The sequence below is a fragment of the Cucurbita pepo genome, chromosome LG12 (assembly GCF_002806865.2).
Source record: "Cucurbita pepo subsp. pepo cultivar mu-cu-16 chromosome LG12, ASM280686v2, whole genome shotgun sequence".
Lineage (NCBI taxonomy): Eukaryota > Viridiplantae > Streptophyta > Magnoliopsida > Cucurbitales > Cucurbitaceae > Cucurbita > Cucurbita pepo.
In genome coordinates this window covers 8960828-8975345 of record NC_036649.1, presented here as the reverse complement: position 1 = coordinate 8975345, position 14518 = coordinate 8960828, and the positions used below count along the sequence as shown (strand labels likewise).

Below are 14518 nucleotides of genomic sequence, written 5' to 3'. Positions count from 1 at the left end.
TAATTCTTAGTCGGGATGAAGATTATATTTAATGTAAAAAAGTAATGCATCTAAATTTGAATCTCGTCCGCGTATCTAATGATATCTCTCTTGAATTTGAGAGGAATGATCTAAATTTTACGAGCCAAATGACTCATCCATTGATATGAGTTTATTATGAGTGAGAGCTCGTATGATATGAAAATAGAAAAGACTATAAAACACGGGTTAGGTTACTTCGACCTATTTGTTACTGTTCATGGGTATGGATCTTGCAATTGATCACTTGTTCAAGGTTTTGAAGTTAATTCAAACTTCACCGTATATTCAACATAAACTATACAACATAGCATAATCAATTTAGTGTTTGATTTCACACCATCAATCATGATTTCAACGCCATAAAAATTGATCCGAATGATTAAAAACATGTTTTGGGTACTTTCATATCATCGAGACGCTGCAGATGTGATATGAAACCGAGTTAAAACAGATGTATGCTATGATATTATCTGACACTCAAGGGGAAACAAGGAATGTTTTGTATATTTAGTCAAATGTTAGTTGATATAATACACAACTGAGTGAGGTCATGTATAGTTCTTATATCTATGTATCAGTTTCAAGACTCAACAAGGAACAGAGCAAAAGAGAAAACTGTAAATCATGTACAATATAAATGTAAAAGAACAGTTATATTATTATGTGTGTGGGTGTGATACTCTGTGTTATGCTCTATACAAAAGAACTCTGATTATGTGCGTATACCATTTTTCTTCTTTATGATCAGAAACATCTTCCGTTCCATAGAAACATCTGAAAAGAACAATGGAATTGGGAGCGAAATAAGAACATGATTCTTCCTAACAAGCCATCTCAGGTCGAGAGAGAGAAAGAGAGATAACCTGAATTGATAATTCAACAAAACTTCGACCGGTGGTGACGCGCTCAACTTCAATACAAAAATGGTTTTCGAGTTCTAGGCCAACATGAATACGCTCCCTGCAATTCGTGACGAGCAACTTAATCAACAAAGTCCTGTTTAGTAATGGTGAACAGACTTCTCCATAATGGAAAAAACAAGATTATGCATACTTTTGCAGCATAGATATTAGAAGTGCAAAATGTTAAATAAGTATTTTTGGAGACTTACAACCAAGTTGTTTTCCTTTATACTTTCCATTGACTCAGCAAGCTCCACTTGTTTTGATGCAGTAGCAAGCAATGCCTAGGATTCAAGCAGAAAAATATATTCAGTTAAAGCACAAACCACTTCAGTGTTCTTGTTATTCTGGAAGATTTCTTACTCTCTTTGTCTTCTGCAGGTCATATTCTATGGATTTTATACGGTTCAGAGATTCATTAATCATGTCCTCTTTCTCTAGAGGGATTTTTGAAGGTTTATTGGTAAGTTCTGTCACCATAACTTCCAAATTTTGCAGCCTTTGCCAGATTGGGTCCACTTCCAATGTATTAGACTGTTCTTGAGGCCCTGAATCTTCCAACTGGTCGTTGGAAGTGTCTTCAGGTTGTTGATTCTCAGCATGTCTAATCATGAAAATTCTCCGAAATCCTGGGACTAATAGATATATGCATGCAAAAATTCTGAATACAAAATGAACAAATGTACTCGTAACTTGAGGAATGAATTTCTTCAGTAGCCTTATTGGTTGAACATCAGCATTTAGATTATCTGTCACGGTTACGAAAACCCAGTCAGACAAAGGTAAGGTCAGTTACTACATAAAGCACTATTGATGCCCGTCACATGTAACATTTAAGTCTTTACAATTTGAACTAATTTATCAGTTTTATAGAATAAAAATATCCTTGGCAACTTTATGACAGGTTCATATTGGAAGAAGCACTACACTGTCACTTATTTGATGTTTTAACTCTAAGACATTCATAAGCCTCCTTGAAAGAAGATGAAAAAATATAAAATCATGCAGTGTGGGAAGACGTGTGGATCATTTTCTTTGTAATCAGTAGGTACGGTACACTACGAATGAAAAGAAATCCAAAAATCATAATCAGTCCAAGATTAAGCACGCAAATCATACTATTAGAAGAGGATGGAAAATATATGATAAGGAAGTCAACAAGCAGTCTAGGAAAAAGCTCACGAGTTCTAGGAAGCTAGGTGCATGCAATGCAGGAACGGTTTAAACTTTCTCATTCTACAACGAAGATATATCATTCATCTCATATAGATTTTATCAAGCTCGATTCTAAGGTAAGAAAAATGAAGGAATAGTTGAATGTTAACCTACTTGAACCATATTCTTCAATTATTCCAGCAGGAACGGTAGGTGCAACGATGCCGCTAACGGGCCTAGGTGTGGAGCACTTTTCCTGGCACAAAAGTAAAATAAACAAAAAAAATTACAAAAAATAATTGATATTTACATAAGAATGTAGAAACTATTCCTCAACAACATGATCTGCTAACGAGATCAAAACTGCTAAAAGAGCATACACCTTACCAACTAATTGGACAATTTTCAGCACCTTTTCCCTTTATACTTCCTGAAATGCAATATATTTTTTACATGATTTATGATAGACCTAAAATAGAAGTACTACTTTTGCAAGAGGACCCCAAAAGAAAATTCCTAAAACCTATCCTCACTGATTTTTAATTCGTATATTTGCAAGACAAGCAAACAGCTTTTCAGAACATATACATTGAACAGTTACAATTATATCTCAAACAGCATCCTAGTGTCATAACAGTTGAAGGAGCCAACTTCAGCTTTGTAATATACAATTAATTCCTCAGAATTGATTGAAGCAAAGAAGTTCGTGTTTACGAAGCACTTAAAATAATTTAATTTCCATCATGCTTACCCTGCCAGTCACCGAAACATAATTTCGGATGCTAGAAGCACTGGTAGTGGCAGTTGTCTCAGACCCTGATTCAGGTGAAGATATTTCATTACGGTCAATCTGCTACTAGGAAAGGAAATAGCATCAGAAATGGCATGTCGGCAAAAAATATATATATAATGAAGCCATATATGCTATGAAACAACAAGGTCACCTTCGAGTTAAAAAAGTCGATTTCAAAACTGCTTCTGCCATAGAAATTGTTGGCCTTCCTTGAGTGAGTAGCTTCTTCGGCAAAAACAAGCTGCTAGATAAAACAAGCAATGATGTAACTTCACGCTTTATGTAACGAAGTTAACACTATTAACACTACGGATGTTAATATTTTTAGAAATTGATAATTACAAAGTATAATAAGCATCCTAAATTGACAGGACCAGACTTTCATGATTTCGGGATCATTCCAGGGCCCCTTGTCAGATCTAAGACATCCACCTTCATTTGAACACGAACAATCTCCTCCAAGGAAGTCGGGAAGCTGTCTGTTTAAGGAGAAAACATTCTTTTCAGTTTAGTAAAAGGAAAAAAAAAAAAAAAAATCAGCACAAGGTTAAAAGAAAATATGAGAAACAAAAACATTTGAAATCCTCAGACCTTGAGTCTATGACCTCCAACAACTTATTTTGAAATTTGCTGCCCAAAACCTACAGAACCAGCAAGGAAACAGCAACTTCAGTACTCAAAATTCATGAATTGTTATAAGCTCGGGAAAAATGAAAATTAACTGAAAGGGGACTTGTACATGTATCTTTGCTGTAGTTCTTGGATCAAGAAAGGTTCTTGCAGTGTTCCAAAGAAATTTAAACCCACTGCCCGCATTCACTATGTACATTTGATTCAGCGTCTGCAAAGTAGCGAGTATAAAATTTTTTTAGAAGCTCCCGGAGTAAGGAAACTAAATATAAAATATAGTTTAGGCAACCTCAGGATAATTGTCCCCATCAATTTTTTGCATGCGCATAACAAGGTCATGTGCAAGCTTTCCAAAGCTCATGAAGTTCTACACAATTATAAGAAGAATTATTGCTGTCGGCACATACAATGCAAAACTACCATAACATGGTAACACTCAGAAATGCCCAGAAATTACCAGTCCCTGAACATCCAGTATTGTTGTTGTACAATATATGTGTCTTTTGGCAGCGATAGAACATGCTGTGAATTTCTCAGCAAAAAGCTTCTCAAACCCCTGGACATGATATTTCAAAAACCGATCTATTGTGGTAACATTCATTAGCTTGCCAGGTTCAATTTTTCCAAGTCTTTCAATATAAACAGGTCTTCCTCCTTTATCCACACCATGGTAACCGTGAGGATAATATCGTTGAACTTCTTCATACTCATCATATATGAAATCCTACGGAGATAACAGTTTAGGTTCAGCATCCGTTCGTACTTTCTTTTTGTAATGAAAATTTGTTTCTTAAAAAACTAAGACCTCACTGCAAGCTCAACAAGGGTATAGGTCTCAGCTCATTCTTTCGTAATCATAAAACTTTCATGTTTGAAACATTCGTGTACTGAAACGCAGAACAATGAACATATATATAAATAAGTAGATATCCTCCCACATTACCTGCATAATAGTATCTATATTGTTGTCTTTTCTCCAGCTGAGCATCTCTGTAAACATGTTGAGAGCTTTATCCATGTCAAACTTCCTAGCCTTGAGAAATCTGAGGGCAAAAAAAGAAAGAAAGAAAAGAAAATTCAATAGAGAAGTAACAAGCGATACAAGAAACTTCATATCTCATTTCTCTTCCATGGTAAATCACAATTTTATGACATAATTGCAAAACTAGAAGGCACTCCCACTTGTTGCAAAATCTTGTGGAGTTCTAAAGTTCAAAGTAAACTCAAGTGTCTATGTGGTGTATGGTTCTTGGTGGTCAAATATTCAATATTGTAATGCTCACTCGTAGCTACCTGATGGTTTAATCTTTTTCTAAAACACAAAACAATCTTTTCACCAATGACTGATAAGTTCTAGCCAAGATTGTTTTTTCAAATCTCTTCAGTAATTTAGAAGAAAGAAACCCAACTAGTATTCATTACATTGGAGCAATATTCATTAAAAAGAATTACATTGGAAGAACAATCGCAAAATTCTCTAGAAATTGCAGACGCAGAGGCCACTTGATATCTACACATGGAACCATGACCCCATTGATTTTTCGTCTCCAAATTATTCATTAAATTGAACTCTCTAGAAACCAAGCAATGAAGGAAGAAAGTTTAGGTTAGGCTATGAAGAATTTCGATACTTTTTGAATTAACTAGAGCTGTTGATGTGGTTGCGAATACCTAGCAAGAATGCTAACAAGCATGGTGAGGAAAGAACACGAATTATACGAAAAAAAATGTGGAGAAGACGTCTAAATCTAAAATTTTCCTGCAATTCTTTAATCGGCGTCGTCCATAGAAGCTTATTCAGATCGTTTAAATCCACTACTGTTCGAACAACAATTGAGGTACCTCAACATGGTGTGGTAATCATCAAAACGGGCTGGCAGCAGATCTCTCGCGATCAAAGCCTGGCGGAACTTATTCACGGAATCTTCCTCCCCGGCGTCCCGGACCTCATCAACCGAAATCGGAGCAAATCGGCAATCTGCAACCCTACTGCTTTGCCTTCTAATCGTGTTGCTAAATTTAGCAGAAGCACTGATCGCCCTCTTCCTAAGAGATTTAGACCGAGTTCGCCGTCTATCGTCTTCAGAGGATTCAGGTTCAAAAACCCTCGCCCTCTCATCTTCACCAAAATCTCCTGAAACAGAGGAAGGCAGACGAATCACAAAAACAAGACGATCGAGTGTGGGAAGCAGAAATCAAAGTTGACGAAATCAAATTCAATCGGATCCGAAAGTCTACCCGGCATTGTGTTAGATCAAAAAGTATTCGATTCAAACCCAGAGAGAGAGAGAGAGAGAGAGAGAGAGAGAGAGAGAGAGAGAGTCCAGAAACTGGCTGAATTGACGGAAACGGAATCAGGGCAGAGATCATGCAGAGGATCAATTGTGGAAATCGTCAAAGAGAATGAAAAGAACAAAGGCGAAAAGGACGCAGGACGGAGGTTGTCTCTTCTTCGCCTTCTCCGATTCTTCTGAAAACGCCGTAATTTTTACTTCGAGTTGTCGATTACTTTACTGCTCAAATCCAACTCCAACTCCAACAGCTTCTGAATTCTTCTTATACAGATCAGAATCAGATTCCAACCCAAAATTGAAACTTACAGCCTTGGTTTTGACCACTTTTATTCTGGTTGAGAATTCACATTCACACTCAAACTTGGCATTTTGTTGCCTTTTTTACTGTGCCCCGACCCAAAAGCCCAATCAAAATATTGAACCAAGATCACCAACCAGCCAGGATTTGAATCTCGATTTCAATAACGACGAACAGCGGTCGAAGCAGATGGTGGAAAGTTCAAGAAACTTAATATTCTAACCCAATAGGCGATGTCTCACTACTTCCAGTACGAATTGCGAGATCTCGTGGGCAATCCCAAAAAACCATCATGATCATTTGGCCAGAGTCGGACTAAATCATCCTAAACCATCTCATAGCACTATCTATCTGATGAGCGGTATAGATTTTTGATAAAATGCTAGGAATGTAAGATATTCAGATGTATCAAGAATTCAAAAGTATACATTCACCCGAGTCTTCGCAAAATCCGCCTGAACAACCTCTTGTTCTTTTTCTTATATTCTGATAGATCGACAATCAAAACTTAAAATATACACATTGTAATTAGCCAACCCGACCTAATAATTGTAATTGATTTGCATTTCTTCGATTAAGTCACGTATTCAAATCTCCGAACGAAAAAGGTAATTTATTTAGCAACAATACCTAGAATTTGTTTGTTTTTGAAGGAAAAATATGTACATATATTTACAACAGGTTACAAACACAAATGATATCAAGAAATGGTACCTAATCTATAATTAATTTACAAAGGAAACTGTTCATAATATAACACAGATTCTTCTTCACACAACGGCAATTACAATCCTCATATGAATCTTCCCCTCCTCACCTGGAAGTTATCAACAAAAGAAGTATACAATTAATAAGAATCTAATACTAATATAAAAGATTTATGAGTTCCTTGATTCTATAATTCTTCATACTATCGATCGATGTTTATATCGACGTCTCTATAAAGCTAAGAAAAAATTGAGAGTTGAATCTGTCCGTCCTGTGTCGCAGAGAATATAGAAGAGTACACGAAAGTGAAAGGTGGTCGGTCTCAAAAGCCTTATTTTCTTCAGCTTTGCAAACAAGGAGTTCCTTCAAAAGAAATTTGATAGCAGTTGAAGAACCATCATGCATGCACACCGACATTGACTTTCATATCGATTTAGTCCTTGAACTCTAAATGATATCTATAAGGTCCTTGAACGCACATCGTTGACTATCAAGTTTATATCTATTTAGTCCTTGAACTCTAAAAGATATCTAAAAGGCCCTTGACGCACATTGTTAACACACAATCGAATTAACATCTGCAATTTTCCAATTCAATCAATATGAACTTCAAGAAACAAAGATATCAGCAGAGTCCATGATCAACTAAATAAGGTCATTAACAATGAATAAATGGTAAAGTAAACAGACAATTCATACCTTAAAAGGATCTCCAAGCCATCAAATATCTTGGAGTTTGGTATTTCAACAGGAAATTCCATTATTCTCTTTCCTTTTCTTCACAGATGGAGAAGTTCGTACCCTTCTAACCGGACGACACTACGACGACGACCTTTCAATATAGACAAAATTCTTCTGGAGCACACATTGCATCAAACAACAAATAACTAAACAGCCCAGAATTTTACTTCTATGGTTGATTTAGATGGTTAATTATCAACTTCTCTCTTCACTTGAGTCATCCATGTGGAGTTTTTCATCAATAACATGGATATCTTGAACGTCTATTTCCATATCAGGGATGGAACTTCCAAGATCATTAATTGTGTGATCTATGTGTTCCAATCTGTTTTGCAGCGCCCCACGAGAAAGAAAGCTTTTCTCAAAACCACCACGACGTAGAGCTTCCTCAATAGCAGTGCGCTCAAATAATAAGCTATTATCCATCAGTTCATTGTCTTTATCCGTCCAGATCGTTTGCTTAAGCAACCCTTCTTCATTAAAATGGCATTGAGAGTTACAACTGTTAGATTCGTTCGACTTTGCTTTACTTGAAAGAGAGAGAGCGTTTTCAATTTGATGAACTACGGGTGGATCTCCATTTGAGTAACGAGCTGTGGAAGACTGTTCTTTATGTTCGTCTAATATGAAATCCCAGTTTCTTTTTAACTCTTCCTTTTCTGAAAAATCCATCTGTCTATATGCTTCAATTTCCTTCTCTAGAACATGATAATCTATTTCCCTCTGAACAAGAATCTCTCGAAGGATATTCATCTCTTCTTCATCATAAGCAAATTTTTCTTCTATTACCCTCTGATATTGTCTTGCTTCCATTTCAACCGATGCCTTCTCATTTTGCAAACGTGTTATCATCGCTATTGCTTCATCGGCAGCTGTAGCAGCAGCAGCTCTCTCCTCTTCCAGTTCCAGAAAGAGAGACGCCCGGGCAGCTTTCTCTTCTTCAAGGGCCTGCTCCAACAATCTAATAGAGACTTCATTTCCAATAATGTCTCTCTCTTGATCATTATTGGTACCATGTCCAATAGTGGAAGAACCTTTATTTAGATAACTATTTTCGCCAACCGAACCACTTGAATCAAACCCTTGCCAGGTTCTTCGACCCAAGTCCATATGATATGATTCATTAACATCATCTGAAATAGCAAGGTCACAGAAACATCATTATATAGCAAAAAACTTGACATAGAACCTCTCCTTCACCTCCTCCTCTACATAAGCCAAACAAAAAAAAGAGATGGGAATTCACGATGAGTTAAATACAGCTTCTTAAAATGTACGGGTGGTTTCGTTACTTTGAAGTCGGAAAGCGTGTTGTTAGCTGGTTAGTCCTTGTTTGTTAGCACAGCTACATCTATAAATGAGCAGTGATCTCGTATCATAGGAATAACAATCAAGGGGAAAAAGGAATCAGGTAATGTTCCTTCACTCTTACTTTGGCTAGCATCGAATCGATTAGTAACAGTCCAGTTAATCTTCAAAATATTTTCATAACCAGAAAAACAAACAAACGAAGCAGTAGCAATCCTAGCAAGATAACAATATATCATAAGTTCATAACATTTAAAGAACTTATAATATTGATGAAGAATATGAAATTGATCACATAACCCACCTGGAATGAGGTCTTGTTTTTGATCCAAAGCCAGAAATTCCCATTCCTTTCTGAACAATTTCCCATATTCAACAGAAGCTCTCCTCCGCCTTGGCCTCTGGAACATAATCCTATTACCCTTACTACAACATGCCGCAGATTGCAGCAGAGGAACTCCATCCGTATGATGATTCTCCCTTAACAAATTCCTATTCTTACCCATTTGATCATCGACCAAAATCAAATCAAAAGGAAACCTATGCTTGACTGAATCGAGCACCAAATAGATCTTCCTCTTGGGCCAACTAAAAAGGAGTCTATGCAAACACAAATTAGGGTTCTGATTCCCATAAAATCCAGTACAAGGACAAGGCAAGCAAAACCCAACAACTTCCAAAATCTTAGATGGGATAAACACAGTCGCTGACACGCACAAAAGAAAATAAACAACAGCTAGGTCAAGAAAAGCTCTGACTAGTCCACAGAAGGTCCATGAATGAATCTCGTGGAACGTCATGGATTTCAATCACCAGAAAATCGGATATCCTAAGCTCTTCCTCTAACTTGGCAAGTAAGGAATCAAGAACAGTAACAAACTATGAGAATCGGGAAACAAACACCGTCCACAATAATTGAAACAGAACAGCAATCTTTCCAAACAGAAATTACAGAAACAGAGGAGCAAGAAACGTGAATAAAACAGAGGAGCAAGATTGGTAAGTACAGAATTTTGCAGAACAGGGAAAAACCCAGGTAAGAAACGAGGGAAATTCGCGATGGGTTAGGCGTGGAAAAGGGGATATTGAAGAAAGTTGAATAAGACGTCGATTTGAAGGGGCAGAGGAGAAGGATGAGGGAAAAAAACAAGACGAGGAAGAAAGCTATGGCGTTTTCTGGATCATCGCCATGATTGAATTGAATGGAAGCTTTAGAAAAGGAAGAGGAAAAGAAAATTAGGAAATAAATTAAATGAAAAACAGGAAAAGAGACACATGCGGCACTCATATGGTTGCCACAGTGTCGCCGCTGAGAAAGCAGGACGCCGTTTGAGGGTTCAAGGGATATGATTGAGTTCATCTCCAATCTATATTTACACATTCATATTACTAATCTATTTATTCCTCAAATCCACGTGCCCTCCACCCCCTATTTTCTATTTATTTTTTAAATAAATAAATAAAAGAGCTCGGAGGACGCGTGAGTTGTCTTGATTTCTACGTCATAGTCTTTCACTAATTCAAACCATTTTATCTGCCTTAAGCTTTTTATCTGCTTCTTAAGCTTTTTATCTGCTTCTTAAGCTTTTATGGTCGATAAATATTTGTCCTTTTTTCAAACAGATACGTAACTCTAGATAGTTGCATTTGTATTCTTTCTACCATTAAGCTTTGTCATTATATATTTACACACAAACTAGTCTTTTCCCCAAGGTATCACTAATACACCATTAAGTTTCACGAACATGACACTGTAAACATGGATGTCTTCACCGTTTTATAGAGCTCCTATTGCAGCTTTGCTACAAACAACCAGTTTTTCCTGGTTATTGGGTTAGGGTTGTAGTAGTTTTTGGAAGTCCCAAATAAATCATTCATAAGAGTATGTCATCCCTAGAAAGCTTCTTACGTTTGTACTTTATGTGGTCTAGTGGGGCTATCTCATCACCGTCATTTGAGTCGCACGCTCCAAAACCTCATATAAAATATCAAGAAAAAAACATTAATAGTTAGGATTTGAACTTGGAAATTGCCAATATTTATTGGTAGTTATTACTTAATTATTTTATATTTATTTTCTTACACACACATTCAAAACTCCAAATAAAATATTGAGAAAAAAATATTAAAAGTAATTCGCACCCGGAAATTGCCAATGTAATATTAATAAGATTAATTATTAAATATCGAAAAAATATATTAATATTTGTGATATCCCAACTAAAAATATATTAATATTTGTGATGTCCCATCCACCATTTATAAAGGTGTGGAAACCTTCTCCCGCCTTGAGGGCAAGCCTAAAAGGAAAAGTCCAAAAAAGACGATATCTGCTAACATAGATCTCGGTCGTTACAAAATTAATCCCTAATCATTTTATATTTCCCTTCACCCATATTAACAAATCTAAATAAAATATCATATAAAAAAATATTAAAATCAATCCGCACTAAGATTTGAACTAGTTGATTTTTCTATTAAAATGGCTCGAATGAAGCATTTTTTTTTTTTTTTTTTTTAAATCTTAGACTTCATTGAAGTTTAGTAATTCAATACGTAATAGAAGATATGTATGCATGCTCTTGCTAAAGCACTATGAATTCAGCCATAGTCAGTCAACATAATTCTTCCCTCATACAAAGAAAGACATCCCATACAAGTAAGTTACTCTCCTACACCACTCCATCCTCTACAGCTATCATTAATATCGCATCGTTTATTAATATGAATCTAGCCTTGAGATAGTGTAGCATGCCCATACTTCTGCATCACTCTTTTTGTTGCCAATGCTGCTGCTTCGCTCGCCCGCAGAGTCCCCGTCGCCATGATTGCTGCAAATTCTTGCCCGATCTCTTCCTGCACCTTGCTACGAACATCCCCGAGTGGGTCTGCAACCTCGTTCGCGTCCGATTTCTGTGGTGCTGCTGCAGGCGTTGTCTTCTCAGGTGGCTTGGCATCATCTTCCTCTGACTTTGCTTTGACAGCCACCGGAGTACTAGAGCTATTTGTCGACCCCGACGGTGATGATCTAGTGACGTTAGCTGAAGCAGGATTGAACTGTGGGGTCTTCGGAACACCGCCTGACTTCAATGTAGTTTCCAGGTTCTGAATCATGGGCACTGGAGAAGAAATCATGTTCATTAAGAATTTACTTGACCCAACTAATGAAAAGTGAAAGCATGGTTGCTAAAATGACATACATATGAGGGCGCCCATGGGACTGCTCATAACTATGTTAGGGAGGTCAAGAATGTAATCAGGAATGGTTGCACCAACTAAAAATTGTGCAACTTCATTACTGAAGTTGTTGCAGTTATGTGAGAGTAAACTATAGGTCTCGGCTGTGTACCGAGGGCTGATATCCTGCAAGTAAATCTCGAAAACGTCCTTGGGAATGTGTGTCGTTCCTAATTCTATCGATCGCATCGGTTTTCCATATGGAGTTCTTCCAGCAGGATCATGTTGAATACCTCCACCAAAATAATATTCATTGCCATACACAACTATTCCTGTGTGCCTGTCACAAATTAGAAATTTGACCAAAGTATAGTAAGTTAGTTATCGAATCGGGGTTTACTTTCTAAGTGCTTAAATCCCTTTTTGGAACTTAAAAACACTTTTTTCAAACACTCAACAATTTTCAACCCAAGACTTCAAGCACTATACAAGATCCAAAAAAAATTTTGAAAACTAAAAAGGGTAGCTTTTAAAAACTTGTTTTCGTTAATGGACTTTGGCTATTGAAAAACCATAAGAAAATGGTGAGAAAACAAGCATAGTTTTCGAAACCGAACATAAAAAATAAAACAATTATAAAAGGGAGCCCACATGAGGCATGTTCTTAAGATATCTAAAAAACTCATCACACTATAACTTCCAAATACTAATCATTTGAAGCGTCACAAAGCACAAACATTTGGATTCAATTTTAAATAGGCTATACCAATGACTTACCATATGGCCTCGATTGGTCTCCCGAGGAATGCGGTGGAAAGCTGCCGGGCTAGACCTTGGCTCAAGTCATAAACATTCAAAGTGACCTTGTGACCTTCCTGCAATAGATTCCATAATTTCAAAGAAAATATAGACGAATCAGCTTCCAAACAACAACACAAGAGGAAATTGAACAAATTAAAAGGTGTGAGCCTTCATTACCTCAGCCATGACTCAAAAGTTTGATTAATAGTTATTCTTATTATCTTTAATTGCTCAAGGAAGGAAAATCACTGATAATAAGAAACGGATGACCTACACAAATCACAATGGAAAAAAATAAGGTTCGATATCAAGAAAAAGAAAACGCACATCAATATAATCCCACACAGTAAACAATCAAATCTAAACAATTCACAGAGGAGACAAAACACCAACAAATAGTATATATAAACAATGTCCTCAACTAAGATCCCGTAGATAAGTATTGGATTTTTTGTTTTTGAAAAATGTGCTTATTTTCTCACGATTCTTTATAATGATCTTCGTATAAGATTCGAATTCTTTGCAAAATTTCAAAATTAACATGGATTTTAATATCATTGTTGGAAAGTAGATTGATTGACAGAGACATTCAAAGGTTTATGAAGTGTTTATAAGCTTAATTTTCCACAAGATCCAAGAAATTATAATTCCTACAAAATTAGCAGATCTCTCTAGCAAAATACCCCATATCATTGAAAAAAACACAAGGATTCTTTCTTTGTTCCAGGATAGAGGATTCAGGAACGCCTCCACAATCTTTGAACAATATAATCCGTAGCGAGTGAAATCACAAAACAAATCACCATAAAAGTAACGCACCAAGCCAGATCTCCACGCACATTACCAAAAGACACAAAAACTGAAAATTATTGGAACGTCACAGGCTTCTTTCAATCCAAAATACAGAGCATAAACAAGAAAAGATCCGCATTGCAACCATAGAAGGATAATGTTCTAGAGAATTCCATCGCAGAAAACCGGACTCAGATTCAAACACGAGGATTCCAAATGATGGAAAAAAACAAAAACAAAACAGAAACAATTGCATAAGAACTAGAAAACAAGAAATGCAGTTCCCAATAGAAAAGAATCACAAAACAGATCGAAAAGAAAGAGACGAACCTGAGCAAGGTAGGGAATTAGAGGCGATGGCTTCGCTAGAAATAGCAGAACTTGACAACAAATTGTTGGGTGGAAGCGCTTTTATAGTTGGAAAGGTATTCTCAACCATTGGAATTGATTCAATGTCTTCTAGAATGTACCAATCAAATTTTATTTCAGTTTCAATGGCTTAAAAATAATTAAAATATATTTAAAAATCATTTTTAACCCTTTAAAATATATCTATTAAAATATATTTGTAATAATTTAACAATTCCCAAAAAAAAAAAAAAAAAAAAAAAAAAAAAAAAGAGTCTAAGTTCTAAATCAAATGAATATATTAAAGACACGTATGATTATTTAGATCTGTCTACGCCTTTCTCGAACATATTCTATCTCACTTTCTTATCCTTTTGAAAAGTCTGCTATGTTATTGTTAGAAACTTTAAAGGCATACTTTTTAGGTAATATGACATAAAGATTCGTTTTTAATTATAATTTTTAATTAATTATATAGTTTAATTAATATATTAAAATATAATATAATTAATAATTGAATGATCATTATGATAACTAAAATATCCAAAAT

The 14518-nt window shown here is 35.9% G+C and overlaps 3 protein-coding genes across 6 annotated transcripts; all 3 read right to left on the bottom strand.

Moving 5' to 3' along the window:
* Positions 1–505: 505 nt before the first annotated feature.
* LOC111807074 (phosphatidylinositol/phosphatidylcholine transfer protein SFH9) lies at positions 506–6439 on the bottom strand. 4 transcript variants are annotated; one of them, XM_023692647.1, is made up of 15 exons: positions 5740–6439; positions 5344–5635; positions 4445–4544; positions 3959–4225; positions 3791–3868; positions 3611–3712; positions 3463–3512; positions 3251–3350; positions 3023–3115; positions 2830–2931; positions 2253–2334; positions 1287–1672; positions 1133–1207; positions 885–981; positions 506–795 (listed from the first exon to the last, which is right to left on the bottom strand). In XM_023692647.1, the coding sequence occupies exons 1-14, from the start codon at positions 5744–5746 to the stop codon at positions 934–936; spliced, it is 1782 nt and encodes a 593-aa protein (XP_023548415.1). In that variant the 5' UTR covers positions 5747–6439; the 3' UTR covers positions 506–795; positions 885–933. The 4 variants fall into 4 exon arrangements, with proteins under 4 accessions (XP_023548415.1, XP_023548416.1, XP_023548417.1 ...); XM_023692648.1 differs by having other exon boundaries at positions 3023–3112; positions 5740–6436; XM_023692649.1 differs by having other exon boundaries at positions 2830–2928; positions 5740–6435.
* Positions 6440–6682: 243 nt separating this feature from the next.
* LOC111807075 (probable myosin-binding protein 6) lies at positions 6683–10203 on the bottom strand. Its single transcript, XM_023692652.1, has 3 exons — positions 9155–10203; positions 7501–8675; positions 6683–6910 (listed from the first exon to the last, which is right to left on the bottom strand). The coding sequence occupies exons 1-2, from the start codon at positions 9648–9650 to the stop codon at positions 7738–7740; spliced, it is 1434 nt and encodes a 477-aa protein (XP_023548420.1). The 5' UTR covers positions 9651–10203; the 3' UTR covers positions 6683–6910; positions 7501–7737.
* Positions 10204–11394: 1191 nt separating this feature from the next.
* Positions 11395–14012, bottom strand: LOC111807072 (desumoylating isopeptidase 1). The gene is made up of 5 exons (XM_023692646.1): positions 13951–14012; positions 13006–13098; positions 12805–12902; positions 12051–12367; positions 11395–11969 (listed from the first exon to the last, which is right to left on the bottom strand). The coding sequence occupies exons 2-5, from the start codon at positions 13012–13014 to the stop codon at positions 11581–11583; spliced, it is 813 nt and encodes a 270-aa protein (XP_023548414.1). The 5' UTR covers positions 13015–13098; positions 13951–14012; the 3' UTR covers positions 11395–11580.
* Between the last annotated feature and the right edge of the window lie 506 nt (positions 14013–14518).